We start from the raw sequence: 18,262 nt of genomic DNA, 5'->3' as shown, positions 1-18,262 counted from the left end.
TAGCTATCAAAACGATTCCATTTACACTTGGTCACATAGGCCTAAATGTGGTTTAAACCGGATATAAATCCGATCTTCAATTCCCGCGCTATATGCAGATTTAATGGATTTAATGTCACCGAAAGCAACAGATATGAGCTGCATTTTATTGATCATCAGCTAACATCAAAGACTGCAATAAGAGAGAGCGGCAGCCCTGGTAAGATCATTTCGTTTCTTTACTTTTAATGAAGATTATTATTATTGTGTGTTAAAGCGTCTGCGACTTACTTTCACTTTGATTTGCGATAGTTTGCACGTTGGCTTGACGCTTGATGAATAGATCATCTGCGGTGATGCGTGTTGCAGCTCGCCGTCATATCTGACTATAACATACAGCCTGTAACACGCTTTCAAAATAACACGCTTTTTTAAAATAAAAAGCAAACGGTCTAATCATAGACTGTAGAAAATGCGCTAGACATGGCACTTTAAAAACTGAATAGTTTATTTGAAGTTCGATTACGGATATTTCACGTCATGTTCGAATGCATATTCGAATATCGAATAAAAAGTGACAGCCCTAAACCGTATATGTTTGAGCCGGTTTCAGACGACGATGCAGAGTTTGAGGAACAAGCGGTTGTTTGTAGAATGCAAATTGACGTTTCGGAGTGGTAAGTTTATTCATTATTTTCAGTACGAACTTAACAGTCGCGTGTGTGTGTGAATGTGCGTTCGTTCGTTCGTTCGTTCGTGCGTGCGTGTGTGTGTGTGTGTCTGTGTGCGTGTGTGCTTCACCTGCGCAGCGCAGTTCTGTGTAGCACCGTATCTCTGAAAGGGCTTGGCTTATGCAAATTTTGGAGGCGTACATATTAATGATCCCATCGGTTACGTCACAGTAGGTGTTATGTGGAGATTCGCCCGTTTTTCAGGGGTGTTTTTCAAAAACGAGATTTAAACAAAAAGGAGAAAACAATGGTGTTTGAAACTCACTGTATGTCATGTCCATGTACTAAACTATTGTTATTTAACTATGGCAAGTTAAATTCAATTTCACATTCTAGGGCACCTTTAAATACATATGATTAACTAAATGACGAACAGCTGTGATGATTGTGTTAGTGTCCATGCTGACAGATGAGTGGCGGCAAATAAGAACAAGGGACACGAGACAACAAACTAAAAGTCCTTGAGCTAAATATAACTGCACATAATGATGACACATGAAATATTGATGTGATTTGAAAAAATTAAGAAATAAAAATATATTAAGACCAGGACAATAGTCACTTATGCAGTTTAGCCAGAGTTGTGTAATAAATTGTGTAATAAATTATAATATTTTATATGATTTTAATTCATAATAGTGATTTTAATTAACCAATATTTGTATTAATAACATAAAACTTGACCACAAGTTTTGACCACAGAATGCCACAAATTACCAGAATCAGAATAAAGCATTTCAGAACATTTTTCAAATAATTATTTTCGATGTAAATGTAATAGAAAATAAAAATATCATAAATGTTTATAATCCATAATAGAATATTTTTAGCAGTCAATATCCAAAAAAAATTTGACTGAATACTATGACTGACTGATCAATAAGAAACAAGTATTTTTGTACAATAAATTCTAATATATTTCCAGAGCAAAATATGTACCAAAACATACAAATCTGAAAGAATAAACAATCTGTAAAATGTATTAATATACAAGCTATCAATTTGATATTTTGTAATTATTATTTGTATGAGCTTTTTGCTTTTCATCCGATTGGAAACTGGAGAAATGACCAGGAACGTCCGCCATGCTGTGTCTCTAACATGAAAAAGCAGTGGTCACTGGTCTTTCCATTTACACTCACCTGTGTGAACTCGTCCACCACTGCCTCTGGTGTGTCTCCAAGCAGGATGTAGAAGTCCAAAACCCCTCCAATAGTCCGGTAGGTTACGGCCGGAGCCGGCTGGATAGTCACCTCTGAGCACAGACGAGAACAGACAAACTGAAACTGCTCTCATTTGCTAAACTCAAACACTTAAACACATCCAAACGCACTATACATGCTGTGCACAGACATCTCAAATCATGTTATTAACGATTATGACTTTATTCCACAATAAAACTACTCGAGAAAGGGTCTGTTTACCCATAGCATTGCTGTTCATGAGGAAAACACCCATGGATTGGCCGCTGGCATCTTCCAGACATGTGAAATAGGGGAAGTGGCCGTACAGGTTGTGTGTATCCTGGAAGAAGGAAAGACAGTAAGGTTTGTAATGGCATATATCAAACTTTTAAACAGTTAATTAGAAAGTTTTGGACATTTATGTCTCGTGATCTTCAAACACAAATTGCAGGATAATCCTACACAAGAAGTAATCACTCTGCACTGTAAAAAACCTTTTTGTAAAGGTAAACACATTTTGTACCTTTTGTAAAAACAATTAAATTAATTGGTTTAATCATATTGAAAACTAGTTAATATGACAAAATCAACCCGATTATATTTTGGTTATACCAAAAAAATATATATATTAGTTCGAATTAAAGGAAAAGTTCACCAAAAATGACAACTCTTGACTCACTTTTAATTTTAATATCAGTCAAATGACTTCAGGAGGTTTGGAATATGGTGTAATTTTTTTTAAATTGTGATTTGAACTTCTTTTATGATGCTTTTGTATCCCTTTTTTTAAGCTTGACATCCTCAGTCCTTCAGAGTGACCATCAGATTCTTCAAAAATGTATCTAAAACTTTGTATTTCACTAAAGAATCTAAGTCATACTGGTTTGGAATGGTGAAAATGTTTGTGCGAATGATCTAAATGTTATGACTCACGCCGTTGGGAAAAGCATCTCTTGTGAAGATAGGCCAGGTCCTCCAGTTGGTGTCATGGCGGAAGGTCTGATGGACATGCTCTCCAAGTCCATAGATATTGTGAGAAGGTAGTTTAGCCGAGAGCTGAAGGTACTGATCATCAAAAACCAGCGGCCCAATGGTTGTGTCAAACCTGACCGAGCAAGAGGGGAAGAGAGGAAGTTTACTCACACCCCTTGACCGAATTCAACTAAAACATTGACAATGCACACCCAATCCACATGAAAACATTAGAATAAATGACAAATACTGATAAATGGGTCATCAAAAAGATCATCTTCTGTAACCAAAGGAAAACAACTTCCTATTCTTGAAACCACAGCTAAATTTATAGCTAAGAATCATTCTGTAACATATGCATCTTTCTTATCTAAAACTCTAAAATAAACAGAATTTTCATAAAAATATGGCAAATCGTTGTATTCTTTGGAAATAAGGCCTATTTCTCACCAGGCAATCCTGCTATTGAAAGCTGTTTTAATAGAAACAACATTTATGAGAAATCACTGTCTAATTTTGATTATTATTTGTATCTTTGATGTCCGTACAGTATAAGGTCTGTTTGACACATCTTGAGCATTGCAACAGTCGTCACACAGGTTTCTAGGTTTTGTAGCTTACTATATTTAGTATTTCCTTTGATAATGGCCATAAATGACAAAAAGGTTAACGGTTTGTTGATAATGAATAAACTATTTTTAAATTACTATTTTTAAATGGTAATTGAGTCATAAACGTTTTTAACGTCTTTGTAAAAACAAAGGGTTTCTGTTGATGTGATAATGTTGATCATGATATAATATTGTGTCTAATTTAAACTAAAATTTTTGCATAAATTGATTTTTTAAATAAGTTTTATTAACTTTTTGAAAAGTGGGCTGTGGATTTCTCATTCCCAGCATGCTTGGCATAGGACATTAAATGTTATTTTATGTCTTTTTAAGTGTCCTTGATTTTAATGTTGAATTTTACAATTGGTGGTTCCGATGTAAACATTTATCATTTGTTTTGCGGTCTTTCTTGTTTTTTAGATATTTATCCTGTTGTACAGCACAATGGCCAACTACTGTTGCTTTTATTGTGCTATATAAATAAAAGTTGATTGATTGATTGTTTGATTGATTGATTGATTGATTGGTTGGTTGATTGATTGGTAAAGAGCTGCTAGTGTTTAATGCTATTATGTTTGACTTTTAAAATTTATATTATGTTGAAGGTCATAGTGCTGAAGAGTAAACACTACATTGACACTATGAGCAATGTTTGTGCTAATGGCAATGCTAAGTAGTATCTTACTTGTTCAATACATTTACATGCTAAATAAGTTACATTTAGCATGTGCTATGCTAGCTGTTGATGTTAACTGAAATAGATAAGATTAACTGGTTCCAGGACCACAACTCAATTACTTGAAAAAACTTTTTTTGAGAAACCAACTTTTAAAGAAAAATTGTATGCTACAAATAATTCTCAATCTAGTTTGTTGGTTGGACATAATTTCATTAGAAAAAGATTGATGCAAACTGTTGCATATGCTTCTAATAAGCAGCGATGCACTGCTTTCTTTAATATCTCTTTAAAAAGGCCACCGTAATGCTTATGTGACAGACGCAACATGCATGAAGCAGGGCTGATAGTGACTGTGACTTAAAAAATTATCATATTAGACTTGAACACGTGTAAGAACTAGGAATCAGGACTTACTCTTTCAACAGTGCACAAGAACACACATGACGGCAGACAATAACAAAATGAATCAAAGCTATTCCCATCAAAATCGTGTAGACAGCGAGGCAAACACTTGTTTGCATTGCTTCAGGCCGGATTCCCTCGTTCTGTTTGTTTGGTGCTGTGATTTCCCCTCGTTTAGTCAAAGAAACACTCTAAAATGATTCTGTTCTGCATTGTTAGCAATGCCTAAACCTCACAGAGAGGCAACCTATGATCGGTGTGTGAAAAGGTGAAAAGCTCCCCACTCACAGGAGTTTCTCAGGAGAAGTTCTCCAAACTTTCAGTCCAAAGGGTTTCTGGATCAGCTCCAGTCTATATTTTAGGGGTCCGGTGGGAGGGCTGGAAGGCGCTTGCACATGTTCGTGAGGAACCTCAAACCTGGCTTGCTTCGTATCAGTGATCTGGTAAACAAAGAGAACATTGCAAGCCATTATAGACGTCTTTACATTGACACCATGCCTTGCGTCAGAGTTTAAACAGACCTTAAATCGAAGACGGTTTTCCGTCTGCATTTCAGCGTAGAAGGTCAACTCTTTAATATCAGCTCCAAATAGAGACGGAGCATCCATTCGAGTCAGCTTGGCCTCAATATCTACAGTAAAACAATAATTTGCCATCAGGTCTTGGCGAATTGTTTGCTCTACTTGCTGCATGGTATAAAAACAAAAATTTCAAAGCAAAATGGAAAGCAGTTTTGCACAACATCTCGTTTCAAGCTGAACTCACGTGTGCTGTCAGGCCTGCTTTCGCTGACCACGCTGTAGCCGTGGTTTTTGGAAAAGAAACACCAAGGGACGTTAGCCTCGCTCACGGGGCTCCAGCAGCAAGCTCTTTCCAAACACTTTTGCTGTAAGGACGCACAGAAAGATTTAGCAAAGCATGCTGGGAGTTTGTGTGGAATGTAGGCCATATCCACTGCAGTTTACCTCGGAAGCGTTGGGATCTGGGAAACAGTCCACTCTCTCGCCATGTGGGATGTTGGGACATTCTGGAACAATCTTTCGATCTGTGGATTGAGATACTTTAGTGGAAGATCGAAGACTCACATTTCTCACTGGAAAATAAACTATTCCTCGAGAACTGGACAATATGTTTGCCCTTGGTTCACAACTTTGTAAAAAATTTTGGTAATCATTTATGTCTACTAACTCTGTTAAACATTAGACAGATCAATCCTACTATAGGCTAATGGTTCAAATATTGAGCTCCCAATTGACCCTTCGCAGGGAGTTTGATTGACAAGCGATCTGACCAATCATAATCCACCATCCGCTGAATCTGCCATTTTTGTCGGACAAAGCAGTCAGGAGAGTTAGTAGATTAACGTTGGAGGATTTGAACTTGAGAAGCGGAGTGTACTGACGTCTTTCTGCGGTTAAAACAACATTCCTTCTGATGTTTATTCATGTTTATTTGATGCTGTAAATAAACTAGAAGGAAGAGATGATCGGTTCACGAGCAGCTTTAACTGAGGCTCTACAGCGATCTGTCACAACACATTGAAGAGCCACAAAACTGTATTGTTTAAATTTCTTTAAAAAATGACCACATTTAAAAGGTGAAACTTTGTTTTATATCAAAAGTAACCTGGCCTGTCCTTTCTGTCAGTGTCCTCTCTGCTCCGCGATGTATTTTTCACTGTGTGAGAACATGGTGGGCCGTGAGAGAGGCGTGGCTTGTCGGACATAGCGACAGTAACTAAAAGGGAACGGGTCTTTGCGAATGGTCAATTGTCACAGAGTAAGGCCCCGTTTATACATACATGGTTATTTTGAAAAACGGAGACATTTCCCTTCGGTTGTGCCCCTCGTTTACACGCAAACGGAGAATTCTCCTCTGAAAACGATTCTTTCTAAAAACTCCGGCCTGAGTGGAGATTTTGGAAAACTCCGTTTTCACGTTTGCATGTAAACTGAGAAAAACTGAGTTTTAGGCAGTCGACGTCACAGTATGCGACAGAACTTGCACTGCGTCAAAAGTGTGACCTATATTTTCGGGATTCTGATTGGCTAAGCGCAAAGCGCATCCACGCTATTGATGCCCACGAAGCAGACGCCACTGAGAACATCTCCATCCACTTAACCCACCGCCAGGATGCGGATAGTCTTGATGGCTGCCACTGCCGCCGCTTCGAGATGGAAATATTGCGAATTTGCATCAATGGCCTCGTGACCCCATTTCATCCCAGCCGCGAGGAACCAAGTGAGCGCTAGGATGACCCACCAGATGGAGCTGGACATACTGAAGACCTACAACATCATGAACAGGATGGTGTAATCTTCCTTTTTGGTGCCTTGAACCACCGTCCTGAACACATTGTCGAACTGCTCATTGCAAACCACTTTGTCTTCCAGCAGGAATCAATGTGAGCGATGGACACCATCGTATGACACCCTGAAAGGAATATAAGGGGTCTTTCTTGGGTAACTTAAACGCTTCATGTCAACGAAATAAGTCAGGACGGTGAATAAAGAGGACGCGCAGCACAAAAGATAACAAATCCCAATCCAAATTTACACAAACTTCTGCTCGCCCTCACTGAAGTGGAGTTTTTTATCATTACAAATATAGTCATATTGGTCAGCTTTGCATAAATCACATTTGCATAGGTAATGTAAACATATGGTACACAACAAATTCTGAAATGATGAAGAACTAACATCAGCGTCAAATTTTCATACAAACACTTCTTTAATAGAATACAAGGAACAATACTAAGTACTAAATAATAATAATAAATATATACTGCAGATTAACACGCATATTTGTTGATGTATTTTGTTGTAAAATAATAATATAAATACATCCAAAAGAATCAATAGCTTTAGCTGATATAATTATATAATTGTTGTTGTCTTAAACTTATCATAATAAGTAAGAGACAAACTCAGGTTTACTTTAGTGAACATTTATTATTTAGTGCACATGTATTAGATCATTAGTGTATTTGACCATCACATCATCATAAAATAACAGTTATGATGTTAAATGTGGAATAATGCTCTTACCTGAAGCACTCAAAGGTATGAGAAGACAGAAAGACAGGTAGACCGTCCAGACTGCCATTGTTTCTCAAAGAGTACTGAACTCTGCATAGAATTGAAAACAGAATTGTACTTAAATAATTGTTGCAAGGTTTACATGGTTCAATTATGTATTTTTGTGACACAAACCAGTTCAGTAGATCAATGTCAATGTCTGGATATTGAGTTGTGGAGCCCTGGGTTATCTATTTATATACTGGAGGGGAGTGTGTTTATCAGCACCTGCTCCTGTTCTCACACCCTGGTATAAAACCACTATTATGATGTGAATTAATCCTGTTTTACAGTAGGTGTGTTCTTGGTGTGTAAAGATGTTTTTAATCTATTCAGTAGTGTATTTTGTAATTGCATCAGTGTACAAGTTTTATGTACATGATTCATATATTTCTCACACTCTTTCATATGCTCTTCGGATCATCTCAAATCATGCTGAAGAACATGAACATCAGTTTCATCCAAACTTCTGAGTTCAAGCACTTTGAGTGCTGCTGTCATTGCAAGAAAATTGGGAAAACCCATATTAATTCTGAGATTCATACTGATTTTTCAATTTTATTTTCAGTCAGTATTATGTGGATAATTTGTTATGAAAATTGTGTATTCAATTTGAAAGAATCCCCAAAAAAATACATATATTTTTAAATAAATCAACACAACTATTATGTTTAAATCTGGAACTGTAATTTCTGTGACAGTAACATGTTGTATAAGCAGTTTTACAAATGTGATAGCATTGTGTAAACAGCATGTGAGCAGGGTAATCAACATTACCTTGAATAATGTTGTCACGTTGAATGAATGGAAGATTCAGGGGAAACATTTATTTTATTTATTTTTCCTAAGCTCAAGAAACTTAGTTGTGATTCTATTAGAAAAAGAGTCAAAGCTGAGAATTTGATGGAAGGAACATAGAACATACAAAAAAACTTCCAAACCCATCTATGGGTAAAAATGTAATTGTTCAACAAATAAAAAAACAAATATAATACAAATGAACAAATGATAAAGCTCGGGTTGCTGAATATTCGATCCCTTACTTCAAAAGCACTTATTGTAAATGATATGATTACAGACCATAACCTAAATGTGCTGTGTTTGACAGAAACCTGGCTAAAACCAAACGATTACATTGCTTTAAATGAGTCAACCCCACAAGATTACGGTAATAAACATGTACCTCGTCTGACAGGCAAAAGGGGAGGTGTTGCTGTAATTTATAATAATATTTTCAGAATTACTAAGAAGTCTAGTTTCAAATATAATTATTTTGAAGTGTTGGTACTTAATATAATAATATCTAGTGCAAATGATAAATATATTTGCTGATGTGCTGGCTACTGTATACAGGCCACAGGGCACCATACAGACTTTATCAAAGAATTTGCTGATCAGAGTTAGTTCTGGCTGCAGTTAAAGCCCTAATTGTTGGTGATTTTAATATACATGTAGATAACGAAAAAGATGCATTGGGATTGGCATTTAAAGACATTCTTAACTCTATTGGAGTTAGACAACACGTGTCAGGACCTACTCATTGTCGTAATCATACTCTAGATCTAATACTATCACATGGAATAGATGTTGATGCCGTTGAAATTCTGCAGCAGAGCGATGATATCTCAGATCATTGTCTAGTCTCATGTAAACTTCATTTAGCCAAGGCTGCAAAACTCCGTGTTACAAATATGTTAAACCTATCACTTTTTCCACTAAAGATTGCTTTATCAATAATCTTCCTGATCAGTTTCATTATCTCAGCATCCCAGATAGCACAGAAGAACTCGATATTGCGACAGAAACTTTTAACTCTCTCTTTTCCAGCACTTTAGACACAGTTGCTCCGCTGCGCTTAAAGAAGATTAAAGAAAATAGTCCAACGCCATGGTACAACGTACACACTCAGGCCCTTAAGAGAGCAGCCAGAAAAAAGGAGCGCAACTGGAAGAAAACAAAACTAGAGGTATTTCGCATTTCATGGAAAGAGAGCACGATTGCTTACAGAGAGGCCTTAAAAGCTGCAAGATCTCCTTATTTTTCAACCCTATTAGAAGAAAATAAACAAAACCCTAGGTATTTGATTTGAAACAGTGGCTAAACTAACGAAAAATAAAGCTTCAAGCCCAGACGTTTCCAAGCAGCACAGCAGTAATGACTTTATGAACTTCTTTACTTACAACAATGATATCGCATCAGGGAGTGCATTGTAGTCTCCCTGACGAAAAATTTGATTCATTCATTGCTATAGGAGAGGAAGAATTTTCTAAACTCGTTAAATCATCTAAATCGACAACTTGTATGTTAGACCCTATACCGACTAAGCTGCTGAAAGATATACTTCCAGAGGTCATAGATACTCTTCTTAATATCATTAATTAATCTTTGTCATTAGGATACGTACCAAAAACTTTTAAACTGGCTATGATTAAACCGCTTGTTAAAAAAACGCAACTTGATCCTACAGAATTAGTCAATTACTGGCTGATCTCGAATCTACCTTTTCTGTCAAAGATACTAGAAAAGGCAGTATCTTCACAATTATGTTCCTTTAGTTGAGACGGCTCTCATTAGAGTCACAAATGATTTGCTCTTATCATCCGATCGTGGTTGTATCTCTCTATTAGTGTTACTCGATCTTAGTGCTGCATTTGACTCTATCGACCACAACATTCTTTTAAATAGACTCAAAAAATATATTGGCATTAGGGGAATTGCACTAGCATGGTTTAAATCATACTTATCTGACCGTTATCAGTTTGTAGCAGTAAATGAAGAGATATCTTATTGATCAAAAGTTCAGTATGGTGTACCACAAGGCTCAGTACTAGGACCGTTGCTGTTCACTCTGTACGTCACCCTTAGGAGACATCATTAGGAAGCATGGCATTAGTTTTCACTGTTATGCTGATGATACTCAGCTCTATATTTCTTCAATCCCTGACGAAACTAACCAATTCACAAAATTAACGGAATGCATAGCTGATATAAAAAACTGGATGACAAGCAATTTCCTACTACTGAGATTTTGTTTATTGGACAAAAAACTTCCACACGTAATAACCTAGAATACTGTCTAACACTTGATGGCTGGTCTGTCAAGTCCTCGTCGTCGGTTAGGAACCTGGGTGTGCTCTTTGATACCAATCTTTCATTTGAAAGTCAAGTGTCTAGTATCTGTAAAACCGCATTTTTTCATCTTCAAAATATATCTAAATTAGGTCATAGGCTCTCAATGAAAAAATGCAGAACAATTACGGTAGTTAATGACATCAAGGCTAGATTATTGTAATGCTATTGCCCTACACGCTTATAACAAACTACAGCTGGTCCAAAATGCAGCAGCTAGAGCTCCCTATTAAATATCGTATACATTTTAAAATATTGCTGATTACTTACAAAGCACTAAATGGTTTAGCTCCGCGGTACTTGAGCGAGCTCTTAACGCATTATAGTCCTTCACGTCTATTGCAATCTCAAGATTCCGGCCAGTTAATAATACCTAGAATATCAAAATCGACTGGTGGCGGTAGGTCCTTTTCCTATTTAGCACCAAAACTTTGGAACAGTCTTCCTACCATTGTCCGGGAAGCAGACATACTGTCAGTTCAAATCTAGACTAAAAACACATCTCTTTGGCCTATTTTATTATACCTTTATTTAACCAGGAGGTCCCATTGAGATTCAAAATCTCTTTTACAAGAGAGGCCTGGCCAAGGTAACAGCCAAATCACAACAAATGCATACATAACAAACACCAAATTACATTTTCACGATAAAAGAAGTACAAAATGTAAAAAAAAAAAAAAAAACACAATGAGGCTCAAGAAAAACAAGAACATGTCTCCTTCACAACACTCTTTACAGTAGTTTTAAATTCCTTTATGGACATTAGGGTTTCTAACTTTAGCTCTTTTTGTAGATTATTCCACCCCCAAGGTGCTAAATAAGAAAAAGCAGTTTTTCCCAATTCTGTTGTAACTCGTGGCACATTAAACAGCAACCACTTTGAGGAGCGTAGCTGATAGGTACCAGAGCAAACAGAAAGGAGGTTACAGAGGCACAGTGGAAATTTGCCAAGTATAGCTTTATAAATAAAGATATACCAGTGCTGTTGTCTACGAATTTTAAGTGATGTCCAACCAACTAAATCATAAAGAATGCAGTGATGGGACTTTGAATTTGTTATGAATCGTAGTGATGCATGGTAAACTGAATCAACATGACGCAGGATGTATCACCATAATCAATTACAGGCAGAAAAGTAGCTTCCACAAGTTTCTTCTTAGCACTAAAAGTAAAGCAAGATTTGTTTCTGTAATAGAAGCCGAGCTTGACTTTAAGTTTCTTAACTAAAGCAGTAATATGTTCATTGAAGGAAAGCTTATCATCTATCCATATCCCCAAGTACTTGTATGAAGACACGCTCTCAATTGATTTCCCATCTAATGACAAAATGCCACAATTGTCGGGTAGCTGTGTTCGAGCTTTTGAGAAGACCATAAACTTTGTTTTCTGTATATTTAAAGCCATTTTTAGACTTAATAATGTATATTGCAATGCCTGAAATGCAGTCGGAAGTTCCTGCACTGCTACTGATATGGTGGAAGCCTGGGTGTAAACCACTGTATCATCAGCGTATAAATGTAATTTGGCTTGAACATCTCTATCCAAATCATTTATAAAAATTGAAAACAGAATGGGTCCTAAGATTGATCCCTGAGGGACACCTTTAGTTATCTCAAGAAAATCAGATTTATAACCTTCAGCATAAACACATTGAGTACGATCTACAAAATAATTCTGGAACCATGCAACAGCCTTCTCACTTAAACCAACTGAACGTAGTTTGGTCAATAACAATCCATGATCAACTGAATCAAATGCCTTAGAAAGATCAACAAATAATGCCTAGCATACACGTAACACATTATAGACTTCTATAACCACGGTACTACTGAAAATCCACAGAAGAATATTGACCGTCATGGGGAAAGCTCAGAGTCAAAATAAGATGCACCGGTGTTTTGCCAGATGAGAAGTTAATTTTATGATTATTATAATTCCTTTCTATGTAAAGCTTTTGAATAACTGTATGAATTTTATTTCTGTTTGAACTGTTTGAACTTTTATTTTGTGATTATTTCCTTGGTACATTATAAGAAGGATGGTGTCTACGCTAATATTAGACTCTTTCTTTATCCCGAGGTTTACCGCAGTCAACCGGATCCATGCCCTACCCGGATCTGTTGAAGGACCTTCACCTGGACACGACGACAACGCAGTCCTGAAGTGTCAACTAGTCTGTGCAAGCAAAATATAAATAACAAAGATAATACTCAACAGTCCTGTCTCAGTGCTTTCTGCTTTGGGGTAGGTAGGCAATTTAAAGTCCTGATGAAGAAACAATGTCCCCAAAAATAGAAAAAAGTATAAATCCACTGGTTCAAGGCCCCACAAAAAACAGGTTATCCTCCAGCTGGAAAAAAGTCCCCAGAGTATAGTCCATCACGTATATCCCAGACCAGAGCGTGCACACAAACGGCTCCAACATCTAATACCCCATTTTTCTCTTCCCAGAGATTATTTTGGGCCATCTACTCTTCTTCTTCTTTGGTGTTTATTGGCGGTTGGCAACCTAGCTTATTGGTGCATTACCGCCACCAACTGGAATGAAATATGGATCAGGTTATTTGCTTTTATACAAAATATAAATAAACATAAAAACCAAGCAAAACAAATAAACAAACTGGAAAATAAAACAGAATAAAAAAAAAACAAAAAACAAAACGCTATATTCTTTTGGGCCATCTACTCTGAGCTAGGTTAGCTAAAAAACAAACAAACAAAAAAAAAACCTGCCACCTCACCAAACACACACTTTTCAAAAAGGCCACCCCATTTTCTTTAACCCTAGGCTCATCATAATACGAGTCCAACAAAAGTCCCCCTTATTCCCCCTCCAACAAAAAAAGCATAGGCAAATGCTCAAAATCAACATACATGAGATATAAAAAAATAAACGATAAACATTTTGGCACGGCACATATACATACAGTATACAATATATATATACATACATATATACATTGTATACTGTATGTATATGTATATATATATATATATATATATATCATTATTTTTTTTATTATTATTTTTTTACTTAAGTGAGCATCGCGCAGGGCTTTACTTTGGCAGTGTCACAATCTGATGATGTGTTTTGACTTTCTGTGTGTGTGTTCTTGTAACAGGTCCACGCTGACTTTGTTCGAATATCTCTGGAAAACATGAGAAATGCTGGTATTTCTCCTGAAGCACGATGAGGAGAACATGAGTATGGAAAACATGAGAAATGCTGGTATTTCTCCTGAAGCACGATGAGGAGTGGCACAGTAAGACATCATCATTTTCGGAAGCTCCTCTTTCCACACTTTATTTTCGCACTTGCATTGCATGTTTAAAACATCTTTTTCAGATATCGATGGAACCGTTCAATCTTCCAGTTACTCTTAGGAGAATACAGTGAAGTGCATATAGTCCTTGATACCTCCATTCTTGAGAAACGTGTCAAACGCTTGAATGTCAGCCATTGTCAGTCACATCTTAAAGGAACACGCTGACTTTTTGGGACTTTAGCTTATTCACCGTAACCTCCAGAGTTAGATAAGTCCATAGATACCCTTTTCATCTCTGTGCATGCCGTAACTCTGTCTGACACACTCACCGCTAGCCTAGCTTAGCTCAAAGACTGGAGGTAAACGGCTAGCTAGCAAGTGACAAAATAACGCCAACATGTTCCTATTTACATGTTGTGATTTGTATTGTCAAAGTGTGTACCAATAACAAGGTCACATGAGACAGCATCTTCTAACCGTATACTGGGAACTATATTCACAGAAGGTGAAGCACTGCTATTTGGGCGGAGTGATTAGTCACAGGCCATGCCTACACTAATACGGTTTCGTTTGAAAACGGATATTTTTCTCTCCGTTTTGGCCTTCCGTCCACACTGAGATGGCTTTTTTATTAATGAAATTAATAAAGCTTTTTGAAAATGCACTCCAAAGTGGATAAACTTGAAAACGCCTTTTTCACGTTGTAGTGTGGACTGTGAAACCGGTGGTATTTAAAAACGATGACATGACGTGAATTTAGTCATGTGACGCATATTGTACCAATAGATGTTTATGTTTATACCAGTATTGTGCCTGTTATGTGCTATTCACTTTCACACTGTTGCTAAAAAATATTCTACATTGCACACTCTTCATATCACAGTCCTGCAAAGATGACAGAATTTACTCACATTTGCTGTCCTGCGGCAATACATGAGAGCAGTTGCGTTTTAGACCGTCAAACACGAGGTGACTGCGTGCGACCTGGACCGCATCTGTGAATGGCGAGATATTTTGCTAAATAAAATTATCCTGTCAGAAGACTAGCGCAATAACTAAATTTTTTTTTCCATCTATCATCTCAGTGATCTTAGGTTTTGCGCATGCGCAGTAAAGGGGAATTTAGCGTTTTCAGCCGTTTTTCAAAAGTTTCACATCCACACTGAAACGTCGGAAAGAGGTTGAAGATCTATTATACACCTTCATTGACCTCCTCAATAATTAATTCTTCAATCATCTTATCGAGCTCTTGATCGTCCTTGTGCCACAGGTGATATTTTCTCATCGACAGTGACTCTGTGAAAATATCCTGAAATGTGTTGCAGTTTTTTGACCAGTGACTCTTTGGCCAGTTTGCTGAACCTGCCTGGGGACTTTTTTACTTTGTTCACAGACAACACCTGTTAAACTCCCAGCTTAAAACATGCATTCCTCTCCAGCAGTGGCTTTACCATTTCTTATCTTTGTCTTCACGCGATTATTTTCTGTTTACTCTGTCTTTTTGTATGCGTTCACTGCTTGCGAGTGTGCTGTTTAGTTGAAATGCTCAACTGGACTGACCCGACAGCATCTTTGACTTCACTAACGAAAAATAAGTATACTTCTTATAAGAACTATAGTTCATTTTGAAGTATATTTTTAAGGAAATTTGTTTGAGGAAACGCAACAGAACGAGCGCAATTGACAATGAAAGCCGAGGAGACTTATACACTGTAAGTTGATTTATCCGTGTTTTGATATGCTCTCGTTCATAGAGATGTTTATGGATACCGAGGCTTTTTAGGTTGTGTAGAATCTGCAATCTCTGACCCAGTTATTTTGCTGGCTGCGATATGCGGCGTTTTCCTGCTATCTGGCATCCCGGGGTGTCGAAATACTATTGGCTGAACTGGCAGTGGGCGGAGTCACACAGACCAAAACAAAAACAACTGACTATAAATAAGTAAAATAACTGGCTGTAGACGTGTTTTTCAGAGAAACGAGTATGTGAACTCAGTATGTTTCCTATAAATATCTGCAAACATATTATAGTATTTTTATGCTTTAATAGAGTGAAAAAGTTACATACAGCACCTTTAATACTACTAATGCATTTTTGTTAGTTTATGAAAGTACACTTTGAAGTATACTGTCAGTAAATACTGGATGTTTTCTTTAAGTGAACATAACATCATACTTATAGTTGACTATTTATATATTATTTTTTTGCACTTTAAGTATACTACTATATTCCTGGATTCAGAACGATGATCAAAACACACATGGAGTAGATCGAGTCCATCAACCAAACTACCCGTGTAATCCACAAAGTCCGAGTGTCACTGTCCGCTGTGCACGTTGCATCTTTTTGGGACTGGAGCTCATGAGCAGTTTAGAGAGTGTTTGTTAAATAGGCTATTGGATGGAGAATGTTTGAAGCTGCTCGTGTTTAAAGCCAGTCATTAAAGGAAGTTATACAAGTGTTGATAAGTTTCACTCTCAGGACAAACATTTAAGCAAAATGGAAAAACTTTCTTTACAGATATAGCCTTTAAACGTAAGTTATGCAATGGGAAAAACACATCTCAAGCCAGAGTAAACAACACAGGCATCTGTACAGCGTCCGGGGAAAACTTAAATCTGAAATATTTATTAATTTCATCTCACATCATGCCGATTAGAAATGAAACTTGTTTGTTTTTGGCAGAATTGCCAGAAAGCATCTGGATGGAGAGAACGGAGAGAACGGCAGTGATCCAGAACCTGCAGAATGAAACATCATGATACTGAAGAGTGTTACTTGAGTAAGCATCTCAGTGGCTCCAATCAGCTTGTGTCGACGTGAATGATTACAGATCACATGTCAAGCCTGCGCCATCTACAGTTTCATGACCAAACTAGTGATTAATAACACAAATCATCTTCATGACATTAAAATAGATCATAATCGTCTTGCTCTGGAATCACTTCTGCTTCTCATTCTGAAGAAAGACCATTTAACTGTGATCAGTGCGGTAAACAGTTTCATTGGGCGTCAGTGCTGAATAAATAATTCTTCATTCATAATATTACAGCAGAAAAGACAAGAGATTCAGTCTGTCAGAAACATGTATGAAACGGTTCACACTGTAGAGAAACACAGAGTTTGATCAATTACACAATCACAGAAACTAGATCATCTTCAAACGTGACAGGATAAAGCATCTCTTCCATAATAATCTGTCTTAACCAGCGGCAACAAGACACACGATAAATAAACATCATTCACAGGGCCCTATCTTGCACCCAGTGCAAATGACTTTGTACAGCGACGGATGTATCATTCCTATTTTGCACCCAACGCACAGCGGACCTTTCCCTCCACACACGCATGTCTGTAAATTAGGGAGTGAACTTGCGCTCCCGGGGGCCGTTCAGTGAAAAGAGGAGTGTATTCAGGCCCAAACGTTCCTTGGTGCTATTTTGCCGTTTCAGAAAACAACTCCTCCACTGACCAGGAAAAACCTATTCTAAAGACAGTGGCGCGTTATTCCGATGCTATTTTAAGGGCGCATGCCTGGCCATAATGTAGCGTGTGCACAACGCGCATACACTTTGATTCACTCATAGACGCAGCAGTTCCCATTTTTGCAAATCATACATAAATTACAAGGAAAAATATTACCACACGAGGGAAATCATTGTGGTGTGCATGAAGATATAAATCTAGCTTACACATTTACCCAAATTATTCAGGCTAATTGTAGTAATGACGGATCAAACCTGTTTGATCAATAGTGGCGAGACACATCGGTATATATATATATATATATATATTTTTTTTTTAACCCTTATTTAACCAGGGAAATCCTTTGAGAACAAGTCTCTTTTGCGAAGGAGCCCTGGCCAAGAAAGCCGCAATAAAAGTTCCACATAAAATATAACAAATACAATGAACATACAAGACATAATACATTAATAGTACACTGAATCAACCAAAAAAAAAAAAAAAAAAAAAAAAAGACATCCCATTGTCACCATAGACTTATTCTAATTTGGGAAGCAGGGACAGGTGCCCATTGTGCCAGCTTCCTGGTACTTTACTAGCCTCTTAAATTGACCAAAGGAGACCAAGTTATCAAGTTTTAATTCATTCTGTAACAGATTCCACGCTGATGGGGCAGAAATTCTAAATGCTTGCTTCCCTAACTCTGTGCGAGCCCTAGGCACAACCAGGTGGAGATTATCATTAGAACGCAGAGAGCGAGTGCTGG

General features: G+C 37.2%; 2 protein-coding genes across 3 annotated transcripts in view; one reads left to right on the top strand and one right to left on the bottom strand.

The window, feature by feature from the left end:
• Window positions 1-12,883, bottom strand: part of LOC306999988 (sucrase-isomaltase, intestinal-like) — a 52,225-nt gene extending 39,342 nt beyond the window's left edge. Inside the window, exons 1-9 of one of the 2 annotated variants that reach the window (XM_079615163.1) lie at window positions 12,850-12,883; window positions 7,606-7,686; window positions 5,524-5,603; window positions 5,324-5,444; window positions 5,080-5,189; window positions 4,847-4,998; window positions 2,828-2,999; window positions 2,135-2,234; window positions 1,853-1,965 (exon numbers count right to left, since the gene is read on the bottom strand). In XM_079615163.1, coding sequence (XP_079471289.1) covers window positions 1,853-1,965; window positions 2,135-2,234; window positions 2,828-2,999; window positions 4,847-4,998; window positions 5,080-5,189; window positions 5,324-5,444; window positions 5,524-5,603; window positions 7,606-7,663 — 906 coding nt within the window. In that variant the 5' untranslated portion in view covers window positions 7,664-7,686; window positions 12,850-12,883. Of the gene's footprint in view, window positions 1-1,852; window positions 1,966-2,134; window positions 2,235-2,827; window positions 3,000-4,846; window positions 4,999-5,079; window positions 5,190-5,323; window positions 5,445-5,523; window positions 5,604-7,605; window positions 7,687-8,033; window positions 8,135-12,849 lie in introns of those variants that run through there. The other variant, XM_079615162.1, reaches the window with a different exon arrangement.
• Window positions 1-18,262, top strand: part of LOC307000301 (uncharacterized protein) — a 220,438-nt gene that overhangs the window by 170,943 nt on the left and 31,233 nt on the right. The window lies entirely within an intron of this gene.

The sequence above is a fragment of the Phoxinus phoxinus genome (genome assembly GCF_949152265.1).
Source record: "Phoxinus phoxinus genome assembly, chromosome: 1".
Classification (NCBI taxonomy): Eukaryota; Metazoa; Chordata; class Actinopteri; order Cypriniformes; family Leuciscidae; genus Phoxinus; species Phoxinus phoxinus.
Note: the sequence above shows the minus strand (reverse complement) of the source record. Positions and strands in the feature narration are given on the sequence as shown.